Here is a 19,448-nt window from a genome sequence, read left to right on the forward strand (position 1 = left end):
GATTAAAAAAATGTTGTATAAACAGTGAGTACCGATGACAGGATGAGTAAACTTGCTGACAGATTTTAATGAGCCTTATTTGCAAAGGAGCAGATTTAGCATCAGCAAGGATGATTATTAAGCCAGGAAGCTTCAGCTATTGAATCATTTGAGCTGTGTGTGTTAATCCAGCTCCATCACACTGTCAGGGTCATCAATTCAGAGCCCAATACTTAAAACAAATTGACATAAAAAATCAGTGGAGCTGAGCAAAGAACAACAAAAACTTGCATTTATATAACACCTTTAATACAGTAAAACATCCAAAGATGCTTCACACCTGTAACACCAAGGCTCATAAGGCGATATTAGGATAGGTGTCCAAAGGCTTGGTCAAAGAGGTAGGTTTTAAGTAGGATCTTAAAGGAGGAGAGAGAGGTAGAGAGGCAGAGAGGTTTAGGAAGGGAATTTCAGAGCTTAGGGCCTCGGCAGCTGACGGCACGGCCGCAAATGGTGGAGCGAAGGAAATCGAGGATGCGCAAGAGGCCATAATTGAAGGAGCGCAGAGATCTCGGAGGGTTGTAGGAAACAACAAAAGGAAATCAATCGTAGCACTTTGTAGCCTGATGATGGAAAAGGAAATAAGATTTTAAGAAGATCGCTTATTTGCCAGTTCTTCTAAAAATAGACCGATTAAACTGAAAACCTTCTTCCATTTCCTTGATGCAAGTGGTACTTTCATCTGAGTGCTCAGTATTTTACACCTCTGAAAATATCAAAACATAGGAATACACAGCATGGGAGAATCGGGATTGGAGGTCAACGCTCCCAATTTGTGATGCTCCCAAATTCCCGATCGTTAAAGTTAATCATTCTTTGATGTGAGATAACACCAGATAATTGGTGAGAGCATGCGATAGTCTCCTAGGAGACTGGCATTCATAGATTAACCCTTCCAGGGCCATAGCACCAGGAACAAAACTAAAACAGGACAGGGAATTTTTTTCCAGATTCAGAAGATCGCTGTACATTTCTCCATTTAGCCCTTAGACTGAGGAGACCAGGGTAATTCCAAGGTCCCTGGGCCAGCCAGTCTTCAAAGTTCTTGGTCCACATAGCTTGACCCTGATTTTATTGTAATAATGCAACATACTAAAAAATATTTTTTCTATCTGTAATAGTACCGTAAAATGATATTTTAAACATTGCAATGCAAATATAAATAGTTTCATAAAACTTTACTTCTTTTAAAGAATACTTTTTATATATGTTTCCAACTAAGTTTTCTCTGCCTGTAACACTTTCCGGTTCTAGATGTGCCCCTGATGCATGTAGTCTTAGATCAATCCCTAATTGGCTCCAAATGCTGGTCTTTTACACCAACCATGAGACTGAACATTGCAAATTGGCCTTCTTATGCTGAGCAACTAGGTCAATCCAGTGTACTCAGATCATTTGGCTTGGAAAGTGGCCTGTGCTCCCAAGAAGATAGCTAACTCATCAACCATGCAGGCAGCCACTCAAAAGAACGTGATTGCAAAAACCTGCTCAGACATACAGGATGGGGGGGAAGAGTGGTGTAGTGTATGTAACTGTTCTACCTTTAAGAGAACTATTGTATGTAACCGTCCACCTTTAAGAGAACTATTTTAGGTGTGGCACTACTTTATCTTGGCTGCTGTATACTGTAATACCGACGGTGACCACACCGGTATATAAGTGCTGTGTCAGGATTTATTGGGCAGATTCGCCCTGACCTTCGAATAGTAAAGTCCTGTTAAAGTTACTCTTGTAGTCTGTGTATTACTTCGCCATAATACCTACAGACTTTACAGTGGCGACGAGTTCGATCTTACCCTGCGGCAACAATACTTCCGAAGCAGTTAACGAGCGTCGAGAAGAGGCACCCGCCCTCGTCGTTCTGCTGAGAGAAAACTCGAGTCTGCAGAGCAAGGAAGAAGGAAGAATTCAGACACGAAGCCTTCCATCAGCAACAGGCACTGATTGTCCCTTCTGCCACGGTGGTGAGTGAGCCGATCAGCACGAGAAGCAAGTCGGCCACGGTGACTGTGAGTAAAGGGAAAATAAAAAAAATAAACGGAGGATAAGGGCGGTGAACTCGACCACGGTCGGGGGAAAGGAGCCGGACAGAAGTCGGGCCCAGAGGCGCTGAGACTGGGGCAGCGTGGAGCACGGAAGCCGCGGTACAAGCAGGCTGGGAGACGCAACGGCGTCGTGAGACAGCTAGACCGCGACCGGCGAAAAAGGCCGGGCAGCTACCGAGGCCACGAGGCGCTGCGACCGGGATCGTAAGGCGCAGGAAGATATAAAAATTAATAAACCGCGGTGAACTCAGCCGCAGCCGGTGAGGAAAGCACCGGACTGCGAGAGGGCTGGGAGGCGCGATTGGAGTGAAAAAGGCCGGGCAGCGACTGAGGCCACGAAGCGCTGCGACCGGGATCGTAAGGCGCGGGAAGATATAAAAATAAATAAATCGCTGAGAACTCAGCCGCAGCCGGGGAGGAAAGCACCGGACTGCGAGAGGGCTGGGAGGCGCGATTGGAGTGAAAAAGGCCGGGCAGCGACCGAGGCCACGAAGCGCTGCGACCGGGATCGTAAGGCGCGGGAAGATATAAAAATAAATAAATCGCTGAGAACTCAGCCGCAGCCGGGGAGGAAAGCACCGGACTGTGAAAGGGCTGGGAGGCGCGATTGGAAGCCGCTGAGGGAGAGACAGAGCCCGAGCGAGGGAGACTGAGCGAGATCCAGCCCAGCGGCTGAAACTGTTCACCGTCAACGGGTTGTACCCAGCGCCGGTTGCCCTGCCGAGAAAAGGGAACAAGGAACGCACTGAAGCCGACGCGCAGGCTGCGAACCCCGAAAGCCAGCGGTCGTCGCCCGAGGGAAAAGCTTACCCCTCCCGCCAGGGGAAGAAACGCGGGAAGCCGCCAGTAGGCGGGGAAGAAGACAGAAGCGGGAAACCGCCATTTTGAAAGTGGGCGGGGAAAGAAGACAAGCGCGGGAAACCGCCATTTTGAAAAAAAAAAGTTAAAGAAATATTTCGTTGTTGTTTCTCAGGAAGAGTGTGAAGATGCCTAAGCGTAGTAACATCAACGGTTTCGATTCCGATGTGGAAGATTGGGCCACATATGTAGAACGCATCGAGATATATTGTAAGGTCAATAAGATAGCAAATTATGACAAAGTTCTAACCCTACTAAACTCAATGGGTGCGAAGACATACGGGTTATTGAAGCATCTTCTATCACCAGCTAAACCGGCGGATCAGTCTTTCGCTAATATTGTTGCTGTCCTGAAGGATCATTTTAACCCCGCACCGCTGATGTGAGCGGAACGATCAAAATTTTACGTGAGAACGCAACGAAAAGAGGAAAGCAACGCGGAGTACCTGGTTGAACTGCGTAGGCTAGCAAAATACTGTCAGTTTGGGGTAAATCTGACAGAGGCACTGAGAGACAAGTTCGTGTGCGGGATGTCGAAGGAAGGAACACAAAAACGACTGCTCGAAGAGAACGATCTTACACTTGATAAGGCAGTCCTTATTGCAGCATCGCACGAAGCCGCAGCGAGAGGCACGGCGGAAATGCAGCGGAAGACAGCGGTACTCAGTGTGGATCAAATGACTTCGGGTACAACGAAATGTTATCATTGTGGGAAGACAACACACGACCAGAACCAATGCTGGTTTAAAAACCAGGAATGTAGAAAATGTGGCAAGCTTGGTCACATAGCTAAGGTATGCCGGTCAGGAAAGAAGACCAGCAATAATAAGTCACCGCAGAAGAAGTACAGAAAGGTACATAAGGTGACTGGGAAGAGTCCAGATGAACAGAATTCGGACTCAGACTCCAACAGCAAGGAACTGGGTAGTCTGAGGATTCACAATGTGAGTAAAGAAGCTGACCGACAAACTATCTGGGTCACACTACAGATTGCAAAAGTCCAAGTGAAGATGGAAGTGGACACCGGATCGGCGTTGACGGTCATGAATAAGCAAGATTACAAAAAGTTATTCAAACATATTCCCCTACGGGATACGGAGATAGTATTGCAGACATACACGGGGCACAAAGTATACCCCATCGGAAAGATAAAAGTCAAGGTGAGATACAAGGACAAAGATCACCAAGGGATGGACATGTATGTGCTGCCCAAGGGAGGTCCACCACTTCTGGGACGGGAGTGGATCAGGAAAATAAAGATAGACTGGCATTCACTAAACACAATGACGGTAGATTCCGGAAAGGAAGATGTCAAACCTGAACGGTTGTCCAGAATATTGGACGAAGCTAAAGAGGTATTCCAGCAAGGACTGGGAACACTGAGAGGAATTAAAGCAAAAATCAAGATTGCAGAACATGCAAGCCCAAAATTTTTCAAAGCCAGATCGGTACCTTACGCGATACGACCTGCTGTGGAGGCAGAACTGGAAGAGCTTGAACGTTCAGGGGTACTGTCTAAGGTGGACTGGAGTGAGTGGGCCACGCCCATTGTTCCCGTCATGAAGTCTTCATCAAGTAACAAGCCAGGGGGACCGGGAAAGGTCCGCATCTGCGGAGACTTCAAGATCACAGTTAATCCGGTGCTTCACACGGTACAATACCCGCTCCCGTGGATTGAGGATATCTTTGCTTCATTGTCTGGCGGGAAACACTTCACCAAGATAGACCTGGCACAAGCATACTTACAAATGGAAGTCGAGGAAGAGTCGCGCCAGTATCTCACAATCAACACGCACAGAGGCTTGTATCGTTATAATAGACTGGTTTTTGGAGTAGCTTCGGCTCCAGCAATTTGGCAGAGGGCCATGGAGCAGGTCTTACAGGGTATTCCAAGCACGCAGTGTTACTTGGACGATATCCTGATTACGGGAGAAGACGAGGAGGAACACCTCACAAATTTGAAACTGGTGCTCACCAGGTTGAAGGAATATGGCCTTCGAGTTAATCGCCAGAAATGTGAGTTCTTCCAGAAACGGATCTCGCTGACAATTCGCTGAGTAAAATTGCCACCCGATCCACCACCTTAACCATTCACTCCCTCCACTTGCCAAGACTTCTTCGACAGCACCTTTCAGACCCGCAACCTCTACTACCAAGGGCAGCAGGCGCATGGGAATACCATCACCTGCAAGTTCCCCTTCAAGTCACACACCATTCTGATTTAGAAATATATCACCATTCCTTCATCGTCGCTGGATCAAAATCCTGGCACTCCCTCCCTAACAGCACTGTGGGAGCACCTTCACCGCACGGACTGCAGCGGTTCAAGAAGGCGACTCACCACCACCTTTTCAAGGGCAATTAGGGATGGACAATAAATGCTGGCCTTGCCAAAGATGCCCACATCTCGTGAATGAATAAAAAAAATTCTCCTCATCTCCCACCTGGCTTTTTTGCCAATTATTTTAAATCTGTATCCTTTGCTTGCCAATGCTCCTGCCAGTGGAGTCCGTTTCTCGCTAATTCCTCTATCAAAACACTTCAAAATTTTGAAAACCTCTATTAAATCTCCCCTTACCCTTCTCTGCTCTAAGGAGAACAACCCCAGCTTCTCCAGTCTCTCCACGTAACTGAAGTCTGTCATCCCTGGTACCATTCTAGTAAATATGTTCTGCACCCTCTCCAAGACTTTGACATTCTTCCTAAAGTGTGGTGCCCAGAATTGGACACAATACTCCAGCTCAGGCCTAAGCAGCGATTTATAGAGGTTTAGCATAACTTTCATGCTTTTCTGCTCTGTGCCTCTATATATAAAGCCAAGCATCCTGTATGCTTTTATAACAGCTTTATCAGATTCTCACATTCAGCAAGAATAGTCGATACATTAACTGGGTGGGGTGGAATCTGTGTCTGGACATGGTCCACGTACTTTGCAAATGGAGTTGTGAGAAAGGAATCCTGCTGCTCCTGACCCCATATTCAGGTAAGCATATTTTAAAAAGTTATCTTGTTGGTTGTGGCCAAGGAGAAGGTCCCTTAAAGGACCGCCGGTTAGGCCACATGTCGGCCTAGTTTTCCAGTCAGGGCAAACCAATCTATCAGTGGTGGCCTCACACACGTGTTAGGCCCCTTTGTTTCATATGCAAACGTTTAATGCCTGTTTCAGGCATGGGCTCTGAGCGCTGCATTTTTGGCGGGCAGCGCATTTCTCGCTCGTAATGCACGACGGCTTCCAGCCCAACATAATGTAGGTTTAGGAGGCCTTTTAGTGCCTGAAAAGTGGGTGCTCTGCAGCCAAATATCTAGGCCTAAATCTCCCAGGTCTCACACTGCAGAGGGCCTTCACCTACCCATGCACCAATCCCGCTCTCAGATAAAATCAACTCCTAGGTGTTAGCCGTGGCTCAGTGGTAGCACCCTTGTCTCTGAGTCAGAAGGCCATGGGTTCAAGCTCTTGGACTTGAGCATAAAATCTAGGCTCACCTGTAATGTATATACCTTTAAGTGGGGAACTATCTTTTACAGCTCATGTATACTGCAGTACCGGCAGTGACCACACCTGTATATAGCCCTGAGTAGTAATCTGTACAGATCAGTTCCACTGTGAGCCACGTTGAGTAAACACCTGTTGTACCATTCTCCGCAGTCTGTGTCTTATTGTACACGGACACAACAGTGACGACGAGGCAAGTTCGAACCTACCTGCAACTCTGCATCACCTCCCGGGGATTCGTTCCTGGAGATCAGTGGATTGGAGGTCAAGGCCAGAGACTCGGGTGTCTACCACGGGCAACCGCCTAGTCATCCAGCAGAGATTCGAGAGTTGCGGGGGAGTCTGTCGAGAGCCAGGCTTGGCTTTCCAGTCGAGGTGATCCAGCGAAATGGGCTGGCAACAGGTAGTGCGCAGACCCTTCCCAGACAGCAGCAGGCTAGAGCCCGACCGAGCGGCACAGCAAAGGGCCGAGCAGCGTCAACCGGAGAGAGAGAGTGAGGGCAGAGCGCACAGGGCGCAGCCGGTGTTCAGGGGCCGAGCAGCGTCGGAGAGAGGGAGAGAGAGACGCGCAGAAACCCGCGAGGCACCGCCATTGCCACCAGGACCGCCGAGAGCGGCGTTGGCAGCAGCGCAGGAGAAGCGCGCGAAACCTACAGGGCGCCGCCATTGTCACGAGAACCACCGGGAGCGGCGTTGGCAGCAGCGGGGGAGGAAGGAAAGCGCGGGAGATGCCATTTTAAGCCATTGGGAGACGCCATTTTAAACCACACCCAAAATGCCGAAGAGTGGCAGTATCACCGCATTTGACAATGAAGTCGAAGATTGGACTACATATGTCGAACGAATAGAGGTGTACTGCAAGGCAAATGAGGTGTCAGATGACAAGAAAGCGTCGGTATTGTTAAATTTAATGGGTGCAAAGACGTATGGTTTATTACGAAATCTAGTAACCCCAACGAAGCCAATGGAAAAGAGTTTTGAAGACATAGTAACGATACTAAAGGAACATTTAAACCCCACACCACTGCTGATAGCAGAAAGATTCAAGTTTCACAAACGGAACCAGCATAAGGATGAAAGCAATGCTGATTATTTAACAGAACTGCGCAAACTATCGAAACACTGCCAGTTTGGAGCGGGACTGGCAGATACCTTCAGGGACAAGTTTGTGTGTGGGCTTCAAAGTGAAGGAACCCAGAAACGGCTTTTATCTGAAAAGGACCTTACGCTGGAAAAGACTTTCAGCATTGCGGTATCATATGAAGCAGCAGCACGGGGCGCTGCAGAGATACAACAGAGACCGCAAGAATATGGCACAAACGAAATGTCATATGGAACAGAGAAGTGCTATCGCTGAGGCAGAACAACACATGACCAGAATGATTGCTGGTTCAAGGACAAAGTGTGCAGACAGTGTGGAAAAGTAGGACACATAGCACGAGTCTGCAGGTCGGGAAAGAAAACCAGCAATAAGAAACCTATCAAAGAAAAGTACAAGAAGGTACATAAGATGACGGAGAATAGCTCAGACGAACAAAAGAGTGATAACGACTCCGAAAGCAGGGAACTGAGTTGTCTGAAACTACATAATGTGATCACAACGGTGGATCACCGAACCATTTGGGTCACTCTCAAGCTAGCAGGAGTCCAGGTAAAGATAGAATTGGACACAGGATCAGCCCTAACAGTCATAAACCGATGGGACTACAAGCGGCTATTCTCACACATACCCTTGAGAGACACAAAAATTATTTTGAAGACGTACACGGGGCAAAAAGCCTACCCCAAAGGAAAAATAAGGGTGACCGTTATAGATAACGGTAAGGAAACACCAAAACTAGACCTGTATGTATTGCAAGATGGAGGACCACCATTACTGGGATGTGAATGGATCCGGAAAATACAACTGGATTGGCATTCCATACAGGCACTGACTGTGGCTGACAAAAAGGATGACGACGTCATACCTGGGCGACTGTCAAAGATCCTAACTGACGCGAAAGAAGTGTTCCAGCAAGGACTCGGAACACTAAAAGGCATGACAGCAACGATTAAAATTGAAGAAAACGCAAGCCCCAAATTTTTTAAGGCCAGACCGGTACCTTATGCTATCCGCCCAGCCGTCGAAGCAGAGCTGGAGAGTCTGGAATGTTCAGGTGTACTGTCCAAGGTAGACTGGAGCGAGTGGGCTACGCCCGTCGTCCCTGTGATGAAAAAGTCATTGAGCAGCACGCCTGGGGAACCAAGGAAGGTTCGCATCTGTGGGGACTTTAAGGTAACAGTGAACCCGGTCCTTCACACCGTACAATATCCACTTACGCGGATTGAAGATATTTTCGCCTCGCTATCTGGAGGGAAACGTTTCACTAAGATTGATCTGGCCCAGGCGTATCTGCAAATGGAGGTAGAAGAAGCATCAAAAAAATACCTCACAATCAACACCCATAAAGGTCTCTACCAATACAACCGGCTGGTATTCGGGGTAGCATCAGCTCCGGGTATTTGGCAGAGGGCAATGGAACAAGTCCTGCAAGGGATCCCAGGGACCCAGTGTTATTTGGACGACATCCTGGTCACGGGCGAAAATGACAGTTATCACCTTGCCAACCTGGAGCAGGTGCTCATTAGATTGCAGGAATATGGGCTCCGAGCTAACCGCTCCAAATGCGAGTTTTTTAGAAAACAGATCTCGTATTGTGGCCACGTTATCGATAAAGAGGGGTTACATAAGTCCCCAGAGAAGATGGAGGCAGTAGTCAAGGCTCCAGCACTGGAAAATGTGTCACAACTGAGGTTGTTCCTCAGGCTGGTAAACTACTACCATAAGTTCTTGCCAAATTTGTCTACAATACTACACCCACTGAACACCCTACTGCAAACTGGGGTGCCATGGAAGTGGAGTGACGAATGTAGACGAGCTTTCCAGAAGAGCAAAACACTAATCACATCGAAAGAGGTATTGGCCCATTACAACCCAGCATTACCAATTCGGTTGGCATGTGATGCGTCGCCCTACGGCATTGGAGCAGTGCTGTCGCACAAACTCTCGGACGGCTCAGAGAGGCCAATAGCCTTTGCGTCACGATCACTAACCTCAGCCGAGCGTAACTACGCCCAGATTGACGGGGAGGCCCTCAACCTAGTGTGGGGAGTGAAAAAGTTCAATCACTATCTGCACGGGCAGAAATTCACCTTGCTGACTGATCACCAGCCTCTTGTCTCCATTTTTAATCCGAAGAAGGGCGTTCCGGTGATGACTGCGCAACGACTACAAAAATGGTCACTTTTTCTAGGGGCGCACCACTATGAGATTGAATATAAGGGCACGAAACAGCATGGAAATGCTGATGGGCTATCACGCCTGCCACTGCCTACTGCGGAGGAAGCACTAGCAGTGGACCCTGTCGAAATATTCCATTCGACTATAGTTGAATACCTACCGGTAACTAACGCTTGTATCGAAAAGGAAACCCGAAATGACCCGACACTGTCTCGGGTATATGATTTGATGGTGAAGGGATGGCCAGCACATGGTGACACACTGCTGCCAGCATTCTCGACAAGGAGAGAACAGCTGTCAGTGTGCCGGGGGACCTTGATGTGTGGATCCCGAGTGGTAATTTCTCCCAAGTTAAGGGATAGAGTGCTCAATGAACTTCATGAGGGTCATCTGGGAGGGGTAAAAATGAAAAGCCTAGCCAGGGCTTATGTGTGGTGGCTGGGAATCGATAAACAAATCGAGGACCTGACCAAGAGCTGCTCAGGATGCCAGAAAGTCCAAAATGCACCACTTCAGGCCCCTCTACACCCATGGGAGTGGCCCTCATCTCCATGGCAACGGGTGCATATTGATTTTGCTGGTCCATTCATGGACTCAATGTTTTTAATAGCCGTGGATGCGCACTCAAAATATCCTGAGGTCATCAAAATGTCCTCCACCACCACGGAGAAAACTATTGCAGTCCTACGGACCATTTTTGCCAGGAATGGCTTGCCAGAACAGATTTGCTCCGACAACGGACCACAGTTTGTGTCCGAAGAGGTCCGGAGGTTCTTGAAAAAGAATGGGGTAAGGCATTACACATCCGCCCCGTATCATCCAGCCACAAATGGATTGGCTGAGAGGTTCGTACAAACCTTTAAGAAGGCAATAAAGGCTATGTACAATGACAACATTCCGCTGCAGCACAAGGTGGACAATTTCCTGTTTGCCTACCGGAATGTGACACATGCAGTCACCAACCAGGCCCCAGCCATGATGTTCTTTAACCGAAGGTTAAGATCTCGCCTGGATTTGCTCAGACCAAACGTACGAAGAGATGTTGAGAGTAAGCAATTCCAGCAAATCCATGAGAAGCCAACAAGGAGCTTCAATGTAGGGCAACCAGTCTTGACCCGCGACTACCGAACAGAAAAATGGCAGCCAGGAACGATATGCACACGGCAGGGCCCACTAATGTACACAATGGACTTTGGGGAGAGCATCGTGAGATGGCATGCTGACCAGATCCTAGAGTCACAGGAACAAGTTAACCCCATGCCTCGCCCATACGTACCTGGTGATGAACCCGGCGTACAGGTCGCATCTACCCCAGAAACAGTAGCATCGGAAGCTGATGAACCAACCGACGACAGGGGGCCAGAATCGCCTCCGCACCAAGAGCAAGACACTCGGGAAAGGCGCTATCCAGAAAGGATCAGGAAGCCTCCCCAAAGACTGAATATATAAATAGACTATTTTCAGCTACTGTTGCATGTTAAAAGTGTTAATTGTAATTAGTTTGATATTTAATTGTTAAATGAGTGTTATGGTACTGTTAATCTAAAAGGGGAGGAATTGTAATGTATATACCTTTTTAAGTGGGGTATTATGTCCGTGTATAATTGAGACACGGACTGCAGGAGTTGATTGTAACAAGTCTTTACTGAATGGAGACAACCTGGAAACTGAAACTACAGAAGCCTGCTAGGGCCTTTTATACAGGGGTGGTCACTGCCGGTACTGCAGTCTGAGACCAGTTATTCCCTTAAAGGGACATACACAACAATTCCTCCCTTTTTGATAAACAGTACATAACATTCATTTAACAACTAAATAATAACTAATTACAATTACAATTACGGTTGCTAGATACATTGGTTAAAGTTAAGCAATTATAAGTTCAGTCTTTGAGGAGGCTTCCTGATTCTGTCTGGATAATGCCTCTTTGGGATATCAGGTTCTTCTGGCAAGGTTGTGTCGGGATCAATGTCGTTGTTTGGTTCGTCTGCTTCCAATATCACCGATTCTGCGGTAGATGCAATTGGTACTTCGGTTTCATCGCCAGGTGTATCAGATCGTGGTGTGGAGTTGACGTTTTCCAGTGACTCTAGAATCTGGTCAGCATGGCGTCTTACAATGCTCTCTCCAACGTCCACGGTATACATGAGAGGTCCTTGCCGTGTACAGATCGTTCCTGGCTGCCATTTCTCTGTGCGGTAGTCCCGGGCCAAAACTGGTTGACCTATCTTAAAACTCCTGGTCGGCCTTTCATTCATATTCTGAAACTGCCTGTTCTCCACATCTCTTCGGACGTTTGGCTTAACCAAATCCAAGCGGCATCGTAGTCTCCGATTGAAGAACATCATGGCTGGAGTTTGGTTGGTAACCGCATGTGTCGCATTCCGGTAGGCAAACAAGAAGTTATCCACCTTGTGTTGTAGGGGTATATCTTCATTACACATTGCCTTGATAGCCTTCTTGAATGTTTGAACAAACCTCTCGGCCAATCCATTAGTGGCTGGATGATATGGGGCAGATGTGTAATGCTTAACACCATTGTTCTTTAAGAACCTCCGGAACTCTTCAGACACAAACTGTGGTCCATTGTCAGAGCAAATCTGTTCAGGCAGCCCATTCCTGGCGAATATGGTTCGTAAGACTGTGATAGTTTTTTCTGTGGTGGTTGAGGACATTTTTATTACCTCTGGCCACTTTGAATGTGCATCCACCGCAATTAAAAACATCGAGTCCATAAAGGGACCAGCAAAATCAACGTGCACCCTTTGCCATGGAGATGAGGGCCACTCCCATGGATGTAGAGGGGCTTGTGGTGGGGCGTTTTGGACCTTCTGGCATCCTGTACAGCTCTTGGTCATCTCTTCGATTTCTCTATCGATTCCCGGCCACCACACAAATGCTCTGGCTAAGTTCTTCATTTTTATCCCTCCCAGATGACCCTCATGAAGCTCATTGAGCACTCTATCCTTCAATTTGGGTGGAATTACTACTCTGGATCCACACATCAAGGTTCCTCTGCACACTGACAACTGTTCTCTTCTCGGCGAGAATGCTGGCAGCAGTGGTTCGCCATGTGCTGGCCATCCCTTCACCGTTAAATCATAGACCCAGGAGAGTGTCGGGTCATTTCGTGTTTCCTTTTCTATGTTTGCATTCGTCACAGGGAGACATTCGACTATAGTCGAGTGGAATAACTCCACTGGATCCACCGCTAGTTCTTCTTCCACCGTCGGCAACGGTAGGCGCGACAATCCATCAGCATTCCCATGCTGTTTAGTTCCTTTGTACTCGATGTCATATTGGTGTGCCCCTAGGAAAAGGGACCACCTCTGCAGCCGTTGTGCCGTCATTATCGGTACGCCCTTCTGAGGGTTGAAAATGGAGACGAGAGGTTGATGATCAGTTAGTAGAGTAAATTTCTGACCGTGCAGGTAGTGATTGAACTTCTTCACCCCCCACACCAGGCTGAGGGCCTCTCTGTCAATCTGGGCGTAGTTACGCTCGGCTGAAGTTAACGAGCGTGGCGCAAAAGCTATCGGCCTCTCTGAACCATCAAGGAATTTATGTGACAGTACCGCCCCAATGCCGTAGGGAGACGCATCACACGCTAGTCTTATCGGTAGTGATGGGTTGTTGTGAGCCAATACTTCTCTTGAAGTGATTAGATCCTTACTCTTCTGAAAGGCCCGCTTACATTCATCGCTCCATTTCCATGCTACTCCCGTTCGTAGTAGGGCGTTCAGTGGATGCAGAATTGTGGACAAATTCGGCAAAAACTTATGGTAGTAATTCACGAATCCGAGGAATGACCTCAGTTGCGACACATTTTCAGGCACTGGAGCCTTAACTACCGCTTCAATTTTGTCAGGGGACTTATGCAACCCCTCTTCATCAATCATGTGGCCACAATACGATATCTGTTTCTTAAAAAACTCGCACTTGGGGCGATTGGCTCGTAGCCCATGTTCACGTAGTCTAGTGAGCACCTGCTCTAGGTTGGCGAGGTGTTCACTGTCATCTTCACCTGTCACTAGGATGTCGTCCAAGTAACACTGAGTCCCCGGAATCCCTTGCAGGACTTGTTCCATCGCTCTTTGCCATATCGCCGGAGCCGATGCTATTCCGAATACCAGTCGATTATACTGGTAAAGACCTTTGTGAGTGTTTATCGTGAGATACTTCCTAGAGGATTCTTCAACCTCCATCTGCAAATATGCTTGTGCTAGGTCAATTTTTGTAAAACGTTTCCCTCCAGATAGTGAGGTGAAGATATCTTCTATCCTTGGAAGAGGATATTGTACTGTGTGAAGGACTGGGTTCACCGTCACCTTGAAGTCCCCACAGATGCGAACCTTCCTTGGCTCCTCAGACTTATTGTTTAACGTTTTCTTCATGACAGGAACGATGGGTGTCGCCCACTAGCTCCAGTCTACCTTAGACAACACACCTACATTCTCCAGATTCTCCAGCTCTGCCTCGACGGCTGGGCGAATTGCATATGGTACCGGTCTTGCTTTGAAAAACTTGGGAATTGCATTCTCTATTTTTATCGAGGCGGTTACGCCTTTACGAGTTCCCAGTCCTTGTTGAAATACCTTTTTGGCGTCAGCTAAGATTGTTGACAATCGTCCAGGAGTGACGTCGTCATCCTTTTTACCAGCCACCGTCAGTGCCTGAATGGAGTGCCAGTCTAAACTTATCTTTCTGATCCATTCACGTCTCCATAACAGTGGTCCACCATCTTGCAGAATGTAAAGATACAATTTCCGTATTTTCTTGCCGTTGTATTCGACAGGCACCCTTATTTTTCCTCTGGGGTATACTTTTTGCCCCGTATACGTCCTTAAGACAATGGATGTCTCTCTCAAGGGTATGTGTGAGAATAGCCGCTCATAGTCTCGTCGATTCATGACGGTTAGAGCTGATCCTGTATCCAATTCCATTTTGACTTGGGACCCTGCTATCGTGAGGGTGACCCAAATGGTTCTGTGATCCTCTTTTGTGATTACATTGTGAAGTTTGAGACAGCTTAGTCTCTTGTTCCCGGATTCACTATCGCTCATCTGGTCTTCGGAACTACTGTCCGTCATCTTTTGTACTTTCCTGTACGGTTCCTTAGTAGCCTTTTTGTTGTCATTGGTCTTCTTCCCAGACCTGCAAACTCATGCAATGTGTCCCATCTTTCCGCATTGCCTGCATATTTTGTCCTTGGACCAGCAGTCCTTCTGGTCATGGTTTGTTCTGCCGCAGCGATAACATTTTGCAAATCCCCGTGTCATTTCGTGGGTGCCGTATTCCTGTGGCTTTTGTTGTATTTCCGCAGCTCCCCTTGCTGCTGCTTCGTACGATACTGCCACGCTGAAAGCCTCATCTAGCGTCAGCTCTTTCTCTGAGAGTAACCTCTTCTGGGTTCCTTCACTCAGGAGTCCACAGACAAATTTGTCCCGTAAGGTATCTGCCAGTCCTGCTCCGAACTGGCAGTGCTTTGATAGCTTGCGTAGTTCTGTAAGGTAATCAGCATTGCTCTCATTTCTATGCTGATTTCTCCTGTGGAATTTAAATCTTTCTGCTATCAGCAGCGGTGTAGGATTTAGGTGTTCCTGTAGGATAGCAACAATTTCGTTAAAACTCTTCGCCTTCGGATTGGCTGGAGTAATCAGGTCCCGCAATAGGCCGTACGTTCTTGCGCCCATTAAATTTAGCAATACCGATGCCTTTTTCTCATCGGCTATTTCGTTTGCCTCGCAATATACCTCGACTCTTTCCACATACGTGGTCCAGTGTTCTATTGCATTATCGAAGGCAGTGATATCGCCAGTCTTTGGCATCTTGAAAATCTAAGATGGCGCCTCCCGCGCTTTGCCTTCGTCTCCGATGGATCAAAATGGCGCCTCCCGTGCTTTTCCTTCTTCCCCGCCGAGTTAAGATGGCGCCTCCCGCGCTTTCCCGCCGCTGCCGCTGCTGCCAACGCTGTGCTCCGCGATATTTTTATTTTTCTATCGCGCTTCAATATTTGCTCCGTTAATTGAAGAACCGTTCCCGTCGTGGAGCGAACCCTCTGGGACACTTCCCTCCCTCTTCTTAGGTCCGAACGCTGCCCGGCTTCGAAGCACTGGCCGTGCCCTGTGTGCTCCACCCTCTCTCTCTCTCCTTGCTTCCCGACTCGCTGCCCGGCCCCGTTGCAGAGCCACCCGATCGATCCCCAGCCCGCCGCAGCCCAGGAAGAATCAGTGCACTACCTGCCACCAGCCCGACCAGCTGGGGAAACCACAGACTGGAGACCAAGCCTGGCCCTTGACAGTCTCTCCTGCAACTTTTGAATTAGATGATTTGGAGGGCGGTTGCCCACGGTTGACGCCCGTTTTTCGAGTTTCTTTGGATTATTATTTTTTTCTTTCTTCTGGCTTCGACCTTCGTCTGAGGAATGGATCCCCTTGAGGTGCTGCCGAATTGCAGGTAAGTTCGTTTCTAACTCGTCGCCAGTATTATGTCCGTGTATAATTGAGACACGGACTGCAGGAGTTGATTATAACAAGTCTTTACTGAATGGAGACAACCTGGAAACTGAAACTACAGCAGCCTGCTAGGGTCTTTTATACAGGGGTGGTCACTGCTGGTACTGCAGTCTGAGACCAGTTATTCCCTTAAAGGTACATACACAACATGGGGAACTATCTTTTACAGCTCATGTATACTGCAGTACCGGCAGTGACCACACCTGTATATAGCCCTGAGTAGTAATCTGTACAGATCAATTCCACTGTGAGCCACGTTGACTAAACACCTGTTGTACCGTTCTCCGCAGTCTGTGTCTTATTATACACAGACACAACTTGACCCTCCCAGTGCAGTACTGAGGGAGCGCTGCATTGTTGGGGGTGCCGTCTTTTGGATGAGACGTAAACCGAGGTCCCGTCTGCCCTCTCAAGTGAATGTTAAAGATCCCACTGCACCAGTCAAGGAAGAGCAGGTGAGTTCAACCCGGTGTCCTGGCCAACATTTATCCCATAAAAAACAGCAGCAAAACAGATTAACTGGTCATTTATCACATTGCTGTTGGTGGGACCTTGCTGTGCACAAATTTGCTGCCATTATTTCCCTACATTATAGTAGTGACAACACTTCAAAAAAGGGCCTCACTGGCTATGAAGCGATTTGGTTGTGAAAGGTGCAATATAAATGCGAGTGCTTTCTTTAAATGCTGTATTTGATTTGGTTCAGTAATTTTGTAAATGATATCGGTAATTGCCTTGGGTTTATCCTTGTCAACACGGTTGTCTTAATTAGCTGGCACATTTTATTATGCATTGTTACTGACATTATAAAGTCTTAATCTGGACTGGGATAGTCACCATGGAAACTAGGAACTGGCATCGTCACCGTTGTCCTCCCTTTTAGAACACATTTCCAATTTCACTCAAATAGGTGTCATGTGGAACATTGCTGCACTCTCAAATCCTCTGGAATACTTCAAAGGCTAAATTTCTGATTCGTTAGCATCTGCCAAAGCATTGCTGGGTGGTAGAGGAAAGGAGCCATGTTTTGCTGGAACAAATAAAGGAGATATAATTAAAACTGTTAATGAGCCTGTTTAGGTCAATTATATTGTGGTACGAACTAACATTAATCTTTTATTTGCAGATGAATTTCCAAATCACACACAATGCTGCACGTATTTCTCCATGATGCATAATTTCTGGGAGCAGGGGTGGGAGGGGGATCAATATTGGAAACATGACTTTGAGCATCCACCAACCCATGCTGGGCTAGGATTCCACCAGTAGCATTGTCCCTCAAGTACTTTGTCACCGTGGCTAGTCCTTCTACCTGAGCCTCAGTAGTGAGCATCAGCAGACTGTTTGTCGTGGCCACAGCCGGGTCCAGTCCTGTCGTCCATGCCATCCACACGTGCACTGGAGGGAGCAGTGCACAGTGTTGCGACCATTGGCTGGGATTATTGGTGAGATGCACGCTTGAAGTTCCAACGCATGCTTCCAGCGAGCAAAATTCCCCAGTCCCCAGTTGGACAATCGCCACTCATAACCGTGGTTTCCAATGTTCTCGCTAATTTTTTGGCGCCGCACAGCACCTTTAATGGGCTATTCAAAATACCGTGCATAAGCGGTTTTTACATTGAAAATTCGGATGCGCGGGTTCCCTGGAGCCCTGCGCAGCTTAAAGGGAACGTTGGTGGTTACCTGCCCTGGATTGCTGATCTGCAAACAACAACTTGTATTTATATAGCGCCTTTTTTTTCCGTAAAATGTCCCAAGGTGCTTCACAGAAGCGTTATCAGACAAAATTTGATACGGAGCCACGTAAGGAGATATTGGGACAGGTGGAAAAATCCTGTTTAAAGAGGTAGGTTTTAAAGAGCATCTTAAAGAGGGAGAGAGTGAGGTCGAGAGGTTTAGGGAAGGAATTCCAGAGTTTAGGACACTTGGACAGCTGAAGGCATGGCCGTCAATGGCGGAGCGATTAAAATCGGGGATGTGCAGGAGGCCAGAATTGGAGGAGTGCAGAGATCTTGGAGGGTTGTAGGGCTGGAGGAGATTACAGAGATAGAGACGGGCAAGGCCATGAAGGGATTTGAAAACAAGGATGAGAATTTTTAATACAATAGCAAAATACTGCGGATGCTGGAAATCCGAAATAACAACAGAAAACGCTGGAAAAACTCAGCAGGTAACTGAGCAGGTTCTGAAGAAGGGTTTCGACCTGAAACGCTAACTCTGTTTCTCTCTCCACGGATGTTGCCTGGCCTGCTGAGTTTTTCCAGCGTTTTCTGTTGTTATTTTGAGAATTTTAAAACCCCGCTTTAAAGTGCACGTGTGGATGGCACGGTCGACAGGACTGAGTCCGGCTGTGGTCACGGCGAATAGATTGCTGACGCTCACTACTGAGGCTCAGGTAGAAGGACTGGCCATGATGGCAAGATACTGGAGGGACAATGACTCGTGGAATACTAGCCCAGCATGAATCATCACCTTCGGGAGAGAAGGCACAAGGCAAGGAAATTAGAGGGAGCAGGACAAGGCATGGCAACAAAAAGAACAACTAATAAAGCTAAAATCAACAATGCTGATGGGACTAATTGTCAGCAAATAATCCCTGTATCTTTGCAGTTGATGGACAATGGAAGGAGTGGAGTCCTTGGACAGATTGCTCAGTGACGTGCTCCAATGGGACACAGCAGCGAACCCGACAGTGTACTGCTGCAGCTCATGGTGGCTCAGAGTGCAGAGGGCACTGGGCTGAAAGCAGAGAATGCTTTAATTCCGACTGTACAGGTATGTGAGTTAGTCTGTTCAGTCCCCTGTAGAACCAGATTCCCTGCCAAAGTGTGAGAAATAAACAAGTGTTTTTTTTTTGGGGGGGAGCGTGTTTCTGAAGAACAAAGAAAAACGGAGCAAAGGAGAACTTCGTTGTGAGATTGCGGTATAGATTTCTACATATGCATTGTATGTTAGAAATGCGACCTGCACTAAACTGAGGCAAACGTAGATGTACCATCTGTGGTGCTGAACTATATTGCGTAATTACATATGTGTCCAGCAGAGGGAGACCAGTTCTGGATCTAATATGGTGAGAACGGAGGTCGGCGACAATATATAGGCTGTCAGGAAAGAGAAATACTTCCTGTGTGCTCCAGGTGAAGCAAAATCATAAAAACCAGAACTTATTGCCATTATTATCATTACCCTTCACCCAGCACACGGGAAATCTGCCCAAA

General features: G+C 47.6%; 1 protein-coding gene across 3 annotated transcripts in view; it reads left to right on the plus strand.

Moving 5' to 3' along the window:
• The window catches only part of adgrb3 (adhesion G protein-coupled receptor B3), a 1,304,794-nt gene that overhangs the window by 408,144 nt on the left and 877,202 nt on the right, over positions 1 to 19,448 (plus strand). For all 3 annotated transcript variants that reach the window (XM_085996562.1, XM_085996563.1, XM_085996564.1), the window contains one exon: positions 18,841 to 19,005. In XM_085996562.1, coding sequence (XP_085852688.1) covers positions 18,841 to 19,005 — 165 coding nt within the window. The remainder of the gene's footprint in view (positions 1 to 18,840; positions 19,006 to 19,448) is intronic.

Source organism: Somniosus microcephalus, chromosome 9 (assembly GCF_052327205.1).
Source record: "Somniosus microcephalus isolate GS21.2 chromosome 9, FLI_Smic_1.0, whole genome shotgun sequence".
In the NCBI taxonomy this organism is placed as follows: Eukaryota; Metazoa; Chordata; class Chondrichthyes; order Squaliformes; family Somniosidae; genus Somniosus; species Somniosus microcephalus.